Here is a 12,106-nt window from a genome sequence, read left to right as displayed (position 1 = left end):
GGAACAATTTGAGCAACAAAATAAAATAGTGTTGGCTTATAACCCAAAGAATAAAATTAATGAGTTCATACTAGTATCACTGAATAAATAAATTAATGGAGAAGAGACAAATGTCCCATGCAGAAAATTCCAAATAATTTATGTAGATACACTGCCCCCAATGAGGTGGTGGAACTTAACTCCCCAAACCTTAAGTATAGCCTGTGCACAGTGACCACAGTGACTTCCTTCCAAACAGCACAGTACAAAAGGGGGGAAAGAGTCATTTTACATAGAGAAATCTGACAAACACTACTTCAGCCAGATGATCATGGTCAACATCAACAGTGGTAAGTCATGGGGACAGTATTCATTCTTGATATGACATGATGTAAAATGGCACTTTACCTCTGTGGTCTTCCTCCCTCCAACCCACAACCCCAGTCTAATCATGAGAAAAGCAACCAACAAATCCCAATTCAGGGGCATCCTGCAAATAACTAATACTCCTCAAAACTGTAAAGGTCATCAAAAACATGGAAAACTTGAGAAACTGTCACAGTCAAGAGGAGCCTACGGAGATACGATAACCAAATGTAATGTGCAACAGAAAAAACACATAGATAAAAACTGAAAATCTGAAAAAAGCATGGACTTTAGTTAATAATAACATATCAATACTGGTTCATTAATTGTCACAAATGTACCACACTAATATAAGATGTTAAAGAGAAAACTGGGTCTGGGGTATACAGAAACTGTACTATCTTCAATGTTTCTGAAAATCTAAAAATGTTACAGAAAATAAAGTTTATTTTTAAATATTTAACACTTTTAACATTTTTTTCTTTAAAGGAAAGGAAGAAAGCCTGAAGAACGCACAGCAAACTTGAGAAGCAGTTACACCTCTGGGGAGAGACTAGAAGGGAAGTCAAGTTTTCCTTTACAAGTTACTGTTTGACTCCAGTATACAAAGAATGTATCTGTGTACTATTTTATCACAAGAAATGTTTAACATTTAATGCCACATTTAAACATTGAATGACAAATAAAATGAAATTGTTATTAAACAGAAACCACTCCCTAAACCTGTGTATGTCTATTCATAAATATCCAATCTCCAGAAAGACCTCCAAATCACATGCAAGCCTCTGATTTACTACTAACTGATATTATTGTAATACACAAATTTAAAAGAAAAACTGTCAAAGATTATACTAAATTTCTAGGGGAGAAGAAATATATAATACACGTGAAAGAAACTGCTTTAATCAGTAAGAAAATATTTCACTAGAAATGTTCTTAAATTGGATCAATATTTAGAGCTGGTAATTAGAACTTTTAATATAAATTGTGGTATTCAGAAAAAATGAGCCTAATTGTAACAGAAGGATGTGCAAAGTAATGTCTGATAACACTCGCCTCATTACTAAACTTGGTGAAAGCAACAACATACACTGTACTTCTATCTAGACAGCCACAAGAAGCAATTACAACTGGAATGTGTAAAAGTCAACAGATTCAATACATGATATTCACCAACTGCCTGGCATACTGGCAAAAATGACTTGAGAATAAAGATGAGATCACCAAGTTGATTCTCAGCAGTAATCTCTAATTAAAGTGTTAAAAGTTGCTTTAACTAAATGGGCATTATCCACTACTACAAGAATATGATTTCACTAAACGGTTGTACTTGTTCAAAGATAATGTAAGAATAAATGATTAAGAAACCAAAGTAACTATTTTAAAGCCCTAAGAACGAGTAAATCAGAGAATGTCACTTGAATTTCTTCAAATCTTTCTTTTTTTTTTTAATTAACAAAATACAAAATTACTCTCATGGTAGGATTTATTTTATAATCTAATTTAATGTGAGTAATGTAATGTAATTGGTGTCCAGGATAAAGTAATTTGAAGTTATATGCAGGCAAACCAGTGGGTGGCATCAGTTGAGATGATGCCAGGATTTCCTAGAGCACCTCATAGAGAGTGAGTCAAATACAACGGATAGCTGCAGATCTGCAGCTCCTGACACTCACAAATCCTGGTTCCATATTCATAACAAATTACAGAAGTGCTCTCATGACATATTTCCTCATATGATAATATCTGCTTAAAATATCACACCATTATCTTTTAGAGCTACACACAGAAATATTTATGGACGAAATGACATGATTTCTAGGATTTGCTCCAAAATAATGGTAGAGACTATAAATGAAAAAGATGAGCCATTTGTTTTGTTTGTTTTTTTATTTGGCTGTGTCGGTTCTTACTTGTGGCATGTGGGATCTCTGTTGTGGCATGCAAGATCTTTCGTTGAAGCACGCGGGCTTCTCTCTAGTTGTGGTGTGCGGGCTTAGTTGCCCCGTGGCATGTGGGACCTTAGTTCCCCAACCAGGGATCGAACCTGCATCGCCTGCATTGGAAGGTGGATTCTTTTTTTTTTTAATGTCTTTACTGCAGTATAATTGCTTTACAATGTTGTGTTAGTTTCTGCTGTATAACAAAGTGAATCAGCTATATGCATACATGTATCTCCATATCCCCTTCCTCTTGCGTCTCCCTCCCACCCTACCTATCCCACCCCTCTAGGTGGACACAAAGCACCGAGCTGATCTCCCTGTGTCATGTGGCTGCTTCCCACTAGCTATCTATTCTACGTTTGGTAGTGTATATATGTCCATGCCACTCTCTCACTTAGTCCCAGCTTCCCCTTCCCCTTCCCCGTGTCCTCAAGTCCATTCTCTACGTCTGCGTCTTTATTCTTGTCCTGCCCCTAGGTTCTTTAGAACCCTTTTTTTTTTTTTTAGATTCCATATATATGTGTTAGCATACGGTATTTGTTTTTCTCTTTCTGACTTACTTCACTCTGTATGACAGTCTCTAGGTCCATCCACCTCACTGCAAATAACTCAATTTCGTTTCTTTTTTTGGCTGAGTAATACTCCATTGTGTATGTGGAAAGCAGATTCTTAACCACTGGACCACCAGGGAAGTCCCAAGATTAGCCATTTTTTGATAATTGTTGAAGCTGAGTGATGGGTACATAAGATTTATTACACTAAATTTTTGTATATGTTTGAAATTTTCATAGTAAAAAGTTGAAAATGCACATAAAGAAGATGTGAGATACACACACACACAAACACACACACCATTATCTTCTTAATATATACATACAATGGAATATTACTCAGTCAGAAAAAAGAATGAAATACTGCCATCTGCAGCAAGTGGGTGGACCTAGAGATTATGCTTAGTGAAATAAGTCAGAGAAAGACAAATACTGTATGATATCACTTATATGTGGAATCTAAAAAATAATACAAATGAATGTATGTGCAAAACAAACAGACTCACAGATATAAAAAACTAACTTGTGGTTACCAAAGGGGAGAGGGAAGGAGGGAGGGGCAAACTAGGGGTATGAGGTTAACAGATACAAGCTACTACATATAAAATAGATAAGCAACAAGAATATACACATAAAGGGAATTATACCCATTATCTTGTAATAACCTATAGTGGAATATAGTGCGAAAATACTGAATCACTATGTTGTACACCTGAAACTAACACAATAGTGTAAATCGACTATACTTCAATTAAAAAAAAGAGAAATTATGCCTACAACTCAACAACAAAAAGCAAACAATTCAAAAATTTGAATTTTTGAATTTGCCCAATTCAAAAATTGGCAAAGGACTTGAATACACATTTTTCCAACGATATTCAAATGGCCAACCAGCACATAAAAAGATGCTCAATATCACTAATCATTAGGAAAATGCAAACCAAAACCATTATGAGATGCCACTTCACACCCATTAAGATAGCTTTATCAAAAACAAAACAGAAAATAACAAGTGTTGATGAGGATGTGACAAATTTGGAATCCCTATGCACTGCTGGTAGGAATATAAAATAGTGCATTGCTATGGAAAACAGTATGGCAGTTCCTCAAAAAATTAAAAATAGCAATACCATATGAACCAACAATTCTACAAATTGTTGGTTCATATGGTAAAACCTACAAATTATACAAATTCAACAATATATCCAAAAGAATTGAAAGCTGGGACTCTTTTGATACCTGTTCACCCATATTTACGGCAGCATTATTCACAATGGCCAAAAAGTAGATAAACAAAATATAGTATACACATACAATGGAATATTATTTAGCCTTAAAATGGAAGGAAATTCTGACACATGCCACAACATGGATGAACCTGGAGGACATTATGCTGAGTGAAATAAGCCAGTCAGAAGGAACAAATACTATATGATTCCACTTATATGAGGTACTTAGAGTAATCAAATTCATGGACAGAAAGCAGAATGTTGGCTGTCAGGGGCTTGGAAGGGGGAAATAGAGAGTTATTGTTTAAGGGGTATGGAATTTCTGGAAATGGATGGTGGTGAAGACTGCCCAACAATGTGAATGTACTTAATACAACTGAACTGGGACTTCCTTGGTAGCACAGTGGTTGGTTAAGAATCCGCCTGCCAATACAGGGGACACAGGTTCGATCCCTGGTCCGGGAAGATCTCACATGTCACGGAGCAACTAAGCCCGTGAGCCACAACTACTGAGCCTGCCTGCCACAACTACTGCAGCCCGCGGCCTAGAGCCCATGCTCTGCAATGAGAAGCCACCGCAATGAGAAGCCCGCGCACTGCCACGAAGAGTAGCCCCCGCTCGCCGCAACTAAAGAAAGCCCGAGCGCAGTAACGAAGACCCAATGCAGCCAAAAAAAAAAAAAAACCTACTTAACTAACTGTACACTTAAAAACAGTGTACAGTTAAAATGGTAAAACTTCATATATATTTTACCACAACTAAAAAAATTCTTCTAAGAAATAATTCTACCCATCTTCTCAGTATTTTTATAAAAGTTTTCTTTCATCATTGGCAATACAGGCCACAAATACACCAAATTACCTCAAAATCTTGACATGACATTCTAAGGGGCATTCCATGATATAATTATAATGTCTTCTGAAACTAAAAAAAATAAAAAAATAAAACCACATGGGCACCACTCACTCCTTCCTCTAGGATCATGACATCTAACACTTGAACATGAAAAAGTTTGGCCTGCCGGAGATGAAATTCTTTCCCTCATCTATCAAAACCTTCCTTCACAATCCTGAAAGAACTTACCCAAAACTGCTTTACAATGTCACCAGACTACAATACAAACTTATTAGTGATGTCCACAAGCGAGCAACTTCTTTAGCTGACAGGGAGTCAGATCTAAAAGTAAACATTCTGCAATCATTTTTTTTTTTTTTTTTGGCTGCACTGGGTATTCGTTGCAGCGCACGGGCTTCTTCTAGTTGTGGCGAGTAGGGGCTACTTTTCGTTGCAGAGCGCAGGCTTCTCATCACAGTGGCTTCTCTTGTGGAACACGGGCTCTAGGTGCACGGGCTTCAGTAGTTGTGGCTCGTGGGCTCTAGAGCACAGGCTCAGTAGTTGTGGCGCCCGGGCTTAGTTGCTCTGCGGCATGTGGGATCTTCCCAGACCAGGGCTCAAACCCGTGTCCCCTGCACTGGCAGGCGGATTCTTAACCACTGTGCCACCAGGGAAGCCCTCTGCAGTCTATTTTTAACCCTATATGGCAGTGTCATCATTGCCTACTGTCAATGGATTTAAATCCAAATATCTCAAAACATTTCAGGAAGTATTTGGCAAAATGCATGATATAGCCAAAGATCTATTACAGTGAGGCAAAGAAGGCTTGGAATGGATGAACAGGGTAAACATCCTCAGAGAGATGAAAACACAACAGGTTTCCCAACACTGGGCCTACCTAGAGCTTCCTGAAACAGTGCTTCAGAATGTTTGGACACACAATCTCAGTTTCAAAATGCAAAAAGAGAAAAATAAATAAAGCGACAGGAAACCTATGAGACCAGCGTATAGTCTGTGGTAATGCTAAGTTGTGCACATATTGCTCTACCAATCAAAATACCATAAAGGCAAAACCACTGTTTGCATTTATGAATGAATCATATAGTTTTCCATTACACTTACCTCACTAGAGGACCAGATCAATTTGACTAACCAGACGAAACAGAAGTCAGAACGGCCCTTTGTGACAACCAAAGAGTATCATGCTCCCATCAAGTTGCCTGGACAATTCATCACATTCCATAATTCAAAAGCCTTTTAAATATGTATATTCTCTGACCAAGCATTTACACGCCTAGAAATTTATACTAAGGAAATAGTTGAAGATGTATATAAAAGAAACTTCAGTGACAGAAAAAAATTATAAACACCCTTAGAGACCAACAATAGCCAATTAATTAAATTATGGTTCGCCATACAACTGCATGCTCTGCAGACATTAAAATATGAACCCATTTTATTATATAGCTATATTGTGTGCCTTTGTACATATACGTGCACAATACATACACGTGCAAATTTGTGAATGCACATGTGTTTGAGAACATGTGGGTATGTAAACATACATGTGCACATATGTACAAAGTGTGTGCAAGTATAATCAGGGGCCCATGGAACTGCACGTATGTACAAAGATGTGCCTGTATATGTATGTATGGGTACATAAGAAAATACATATGCACATGTATATATCTGCTAATGCATATGCTTATATTTGGGCCATAAGCCTGTGTTTTAAGTAGGTGAGCATGTATTTATCCTTGTAATCACTACTTAGAAGCTGTGACCTTGAGCAAGTTACTGAGCTTCTAGGGAGTCTTGACTTGTCATCTATACAACACCAAACCCTGCCTTGAAGGGGTTTTGTGAGGATTAAGTGAAATAATGGATATAAAGCACTTAGTACCATGACTGGCACATAATAAATGCTCAATCAATATTAACTTTCCTTATCTGTACATGCACACTTATCTACACTCATGTATACTTACACAGCTATGAGTCCACAAGAATACACAAAATATTAACTTTGGTTATCTATATGTGATAGGTTTTTGGTATGGGGTTTTGTCTTTTTTTTGGCTTTCATATTTTGCAATTTTTCTAGGAAGATTAGGTCTTTCGTTCTTTTTTTTTTTGAAGATTTCTTCAAAATAGTAAGTTTTAAAAAATAAAAAGATGGCCTGTCCTTAACATACCTCTGTTCTGCATATTAAAAGCTATTAAACACTACGCTGAGAAATACGTAATTTTGTTACTCCATCAAATTTTTTGTATTCTAGCGTTATGTCAGCATTACCTAATAGCTCAAGAAGATGGCAGTACAAAGAAAAGCCACAGCTTTTTGCTTCTTTGCCTTATCCAAGGCAGGATGAAAAGAATGAATTAAATCACACCATGGGGTACATGTGATTTGTGAACACCTTGGTGACAGTTAAGTGATACCTGTCAATCGTATTTTACTAAAGCAGCGAGGAACCCAGGGCCTTGCCCAAGGTCATACAAAAAAGCATGTACCCCAGGCTGTGAGAGATCTAAGGACTAGACTGCATTGCCACAATTTGGGCGTGCTTATGAAACCAAAAAGCTAAATTCTTAAAATCAGTCATATCAGGAGTCGGGCTGTAGGAGGGAGGAAATTACAACAGAGGGCTGACGACAGCAAAACAACCCAGTAATTGGCCCCACCCACCAGGGTTAATCTACATGTTTTAATCATACTGGTTTTCCTCACTTCTAAAATATAAAACTGTAGATCATCTCTGATAGGACATTTAATTTCATAAAAGCACTATTGCCATTTGTATGCAAATTACAGTGAAAGCATCTGAAACAAAATGTAAGCAGTTACCTGCGGTTCCAATCAACATCAGTTACCACCTGGCTCAGTTCCCACAATTACGATGTCTTAGATTAAATACCTCTAAAAACCCTGCAAAATGTCTTCCCGAATTTCCGAGGGAAACCCGGCTACAGACAGGCGAGTAAAACAAGCAGCTCTTTTCCCTAGGGCCTCAACTTAGAAATCGTACCCGAGATAATAATCCAATCATCTATACATTTTCTCCCCAGCTATGCTATTCAATCTCTTTAAACGTCATTTCCAATCTCTGAAAACACACACTCAGGCACACGCCCTGCAGCCTGCAACGTAGCTCGACATTTTAGGGACATCGCCAGTTAATCGCCTTTTCCAAATCTACTGCGAACTGCGGACTTGTTCCTCGTCTCATTCTGACTTTTGTCTTAAAACGCAAGCGAGGGGGATGGGTTTCGACGAACAGACTAGGCTCTGAAACCCTGAGTAATCGCATCTCGCTGCGGAGAGCTGTCGGCAGCAGTAGGAGCGATTTTAATCTTTTCTCTCCACCCAGTTTCCTTTTCCATCTCACGCTTTTTTTTCTTTCTTTCCAGTGACATCAAATTCAAGGTGGAAAAAGGAAAACTGAATGCCCCCCGGTCGACGCCTCCGGAGGGTCGCGGGTTCCGAACCGGGGACCCGCCCGCCATGGGAAATGCGAGAAACACTGCGGGGCGGAGGTTTTTCCACCGCCCAAGTCCCGGCCCGGGTGGCGGAGGGACAGGCCCAGCTCGCGGCCGCCTCGAATTCGAGCCCGGGGCCCGCCCGGCCCGCCCAGGCCCAGCGCGGCCTGCCAAGCCGCGGCATCGAGTTGGCCACAGGCGGGGCCGGAGAGGAGGCCTGAAGAGGCCAGCGGGTAGGGCAGGGCCGGGGAGACACTGGGCGCTGCTTACCTGCTGGTACCGGCTGCCGCAGGCCGGCTCCACCGCCGCCAGCGCCGCCAACGCCAACGCCATGGCGCAGCCGGCCGCAGGGAAGGAGGGCGAGCGAGCGAGCTGAAGGTGCGCGGGCGCTGCGGCCTGGGGGCGCCGGGAGGCTGACGGAGACGCGCCTTGGGTGGGTCTCGGTGGCCGCCGCCGCTGCCAGGCCCGCCGCTCTTCTCGGGCTGTGAGCGCCGCGGCTACCGAGGTTCCGACGCGGGCCCTGGGGAGGAGGCGGGGACGACGACGACGACGACGACGCTGCGCCGCCGCCCCGCCCCCGACTCGCGCCGCCCAGCCCAGCCGGCCCGCCCTCGCCCCGCTGTGCCGCCGCCCCGGGTGGGCTCCGCCCCTCCTCCCGCACCTCGAGGCTGGGGCTTCGGAGTCGGTTCCGCCCGAAACCCGGTTGCTCCCAGGTCACTGCAGAGAGGGCGACGCTGGTAATGGGCGCCTCATTCCAAGCACCGAGCTTCCCCTGCGTGTCACTTCTAACCCTCATCACAAACCCCAGACATGGGGGCCGCAGCCCCATTGTAGAGGTCGTTGGCGCCCAGGGAGGTTGAGACAGTCTCACGCAGCAGCCATCTGATCCCTAATATCTGGCTGCAGAATCTCGGTTCTTCTCCACTCCCTTCTTGTCTGCCATCCTCATATAGTCTAGGGGTCAGTCCACTACAGGGCAGAGGCCAAATCCGGTTCAGTGACTGTGGAAAGCAACGTGAAAGTCAAATTTCTGTGTCCATAAATTGTTTTATTCGGAACACAACCGCTCCCATTTGTTTAGTATGGCCTGCAAATCCTAAATGACTTGCTATCTGGCCCTTTAGAGAAAAAATCTGCTGACCCTAAATCCTGGAGAACTCCTTGATCTCAAAGCCTACTTCGGGTGGCTGATAATAATAGCATCCGCATTCTTATGTAGTCCTTTTAGTGTTTTAACAGCCCCATCCGTGGATATAGACACGATATTTTCTGAACTAAAGCTCTGACATGAAAGGCAAAACTTCAAAGATGTAGCCATGCTAAGAGCTTTCCAGGTAACAGGAACATATATGCAAAGGGGGTGAGGGAAGTGAAAGCTTGCCTTGTGGAAGAATGGAAAAGAGGCAGCATAACTGCCATATAGGAGATACAAGTACTGATGTTTCACAGATGAGGGAGTAATGCCTGAAGAGATTAAGTATTTTACCCAAGAACACAGAGCTGGTAAGGGTTAAAGCTGGACTGTAAACCCATCAAATTGGCTTTCTAAACCATTATCATGCAAGTAAATTAGAAACTTTGTGAAGATGAAACTATTTGTCTTTTAAATATTTTGATATCTCCCAAAGCATCTAGCACAGTATAGCTATCTATACTAGAGCAGGCATTTGAGGTCTGCTGTTTCTATCATACCCAGACATCTGGAATTGCTTCTACTCACATGTCCAACACAGAAAAACACTTAATCTCTGAAGCCTGTCACCATTCCCATTTCTTCTTGATTGCTTTTCCAAGTTGGTAGTCCAGAGTTGCCACTAATCTCGTTATTGTTTTATCTTCTAATTTTCAAGTTTAGTTAACTACATATTTTAAACCTCAGCTGTACGTTTTGAACCTACCCTGAGGTCTCTGTATGTAGGAGCCAACTGTAATCAACAAAAATTCTATATATTTCTCTTCCTCACTTTGAGTTCTCTACCAGTATCCAAACTCCAACATGTCTGTCCCTATTTCCAAGCACTGGCCTCACATATGTCCACTGTGGGAGAGTGAACAAATCCAGCAACATGCCAATCCGAGAGTTTCCAGGTGGTCTGCTCCTTAGTCTGTCCCACAATTGTTCTTTTTAATCTGGAAAAACAACCTTCAAATGTAACGATGCACAGTGAGTCATTCCAAACATAATCTCCTACCTTGTGGTTTTATATAAGGGAAAAAAAGTCTAATTTGAAATTTTAAGAAATCTCATCCTTGGAAAGTAGAAATCCAGACTTCTTTGCTCAGATTTTCTAAATTTACGGGTAAGAAGGAATAAAAAAAGATGTCTGTGCTGAAACATATGGCTATTGGAGCAACTGCTGCCACCTTCATGCGTGTCTGCAGCACTTTTGTGGCTTCTGTGGAAAAGAAGTTGCTGTCCTTCTCATCTACTTCTTTCCTAAATTACTTTCTCCCTCAATAGCTATACACTCCCTGCATGTGGACATACATATTTATCATAATATAAACACTGGGCTTTCTCACAGGAATATTTTCTCTCAAAAGAAAAAAAAAAAGTTGATCTCCAGCTTCCAATCTCCGTTTCCTACTCCTTTTCTGATGTCCTGAACCAGTATGTTTTCTGTTAACGGTGAGGACTTGTTCTTTTTTTTTTTTTTCTCTGAGTTCCCCCAAAGCCTTTTGTAAGTAAGTTGGGAGTTCCCTGGTGGTCCAGTGGTTAGGACTCCATGTTCTCACTGCCGAGGACACAGGTTCGATCCCTGGTTGGAGAACTAAAATCCCATAAGCTGCACGGAGTGCCCCCCCCAAAAAAAGCCTTTTGTAAGTAAATTGAGGTGATGTGTGTTGATTCAATGGCTGCGTGAACTGGGGAATTGAGAAATTGAGTCACTGCTGTATAAGGTCTCCAGTTGGCGAGCCAACTGCACAGTGAAGGGGCAAACTCTGAATTTCTGACTCACGGATCCGTGCCTGCTGCAAGCCAAGCAGACAGAGAAGATAATCCAAGGCTGTAAAAATTGCACTCTTTGGCTTCATCTTGAGATGTTGTCAAGAGAGTTTCCACAGAGAAAGTTATTAATTTCAGATTGCTGTACTTAGAAGCTTATTTCCCCACAGAATAGCAGTAATACTTTCCATGTGCAATTCTTTTTATGTGAATTGCTGGCTCTGAATCATCCATCCTGAGAGAGAAGAGAAAAATTACGGACAAGTAAGAACATAGCTCATGTCTGTTTCCCCACTCCTACCCCAATTTAGACAAAAATCTCCTCCAGGACAGATGTGGTCTTCTGTCTTTCACATCACCTGAGGCCTGTCCAAGGCAGTACTGAGCTCAGTAAGTAACCAAGAAAGGTTTGTTAAATTTTAAACCAAGTCTCATTGGTCTAATATCTCATTTCAGGCCTTGAATGTCTCCAGCTAATCTTTACAGGGCTCCAGCTGAACCATGAAGCTCCATTTCTACTGACTTACTACTTCTTTGAATTCTCACTCCATCACTATGAGTTTCATTAAGAGCAAAGGTAATGTCTTGCTATTGCAAATAAAGAAATTATCCACTGATAATTACTACTGTTTGTGGAGCACCTCCTGGGTCTTGGACCCTTTCATAATCATCTCCTTATTCTTCATAACAAAACCCTTCTGCAGATGAAGAGATTCAGGAAATGTACATCACTTGCTCAGCTAGTGAGTGGTGGAACCAAAATGCGAACCTGT

At 41.2% G+C, this 12,106-nt stretch overlaps 1 protein-coding gene across 3 annotated transcripts in view; it reads right to left on the bottom strand.

The window, feature by feature from the left end:
- The window catches only part of NDFIP1 (Nedd4 family interacting protein 1), a 50,566-nt gene extending 41,628 nt beyond the window's left edge, over nt 1–8,938 (bottom strand). The window contains exon 1 of one of the 3 annotated variants that reach the window (XR_014242005.1): nt 8,657–8,938. Coding sequence is in view for 2 of the 3 variants with exons in the window: in XM_082382783.1 (XP_082238909.1) it covers nt 8,657–8,719 (63 nt within the window). In the remaining variant the exon portion in view is untranslated. The remainder of the gene's footprint in view (nt 1–8,656) is intronic. The other 2 variants (XM_082382783.1, XM_082382784.1) reach the window with 2 other exon arrangements.
- Between the last annotated feature and the right edge of the window lie 3,168 nt (nt 8,939–12,106).

This window comes from Balaenoptera borealis, assembly GCF_965194805.1.
Source record: "Balaenoptera borealis genome assembly, chromosome: 2".
Taxonomy (NCBI): domain Eukaryota; kingdom Metazoa; phylum Chordata; class Mammalia; order Artiodactyla; family Balaenopteridae; genus Balaenoptera; species Balaenoptera borealis.
The sequence above is the reverse complement of the archived record's forward strand: the minus strand, read 5'-3'. Positions and strand labels throughout refer to the sequence as shown.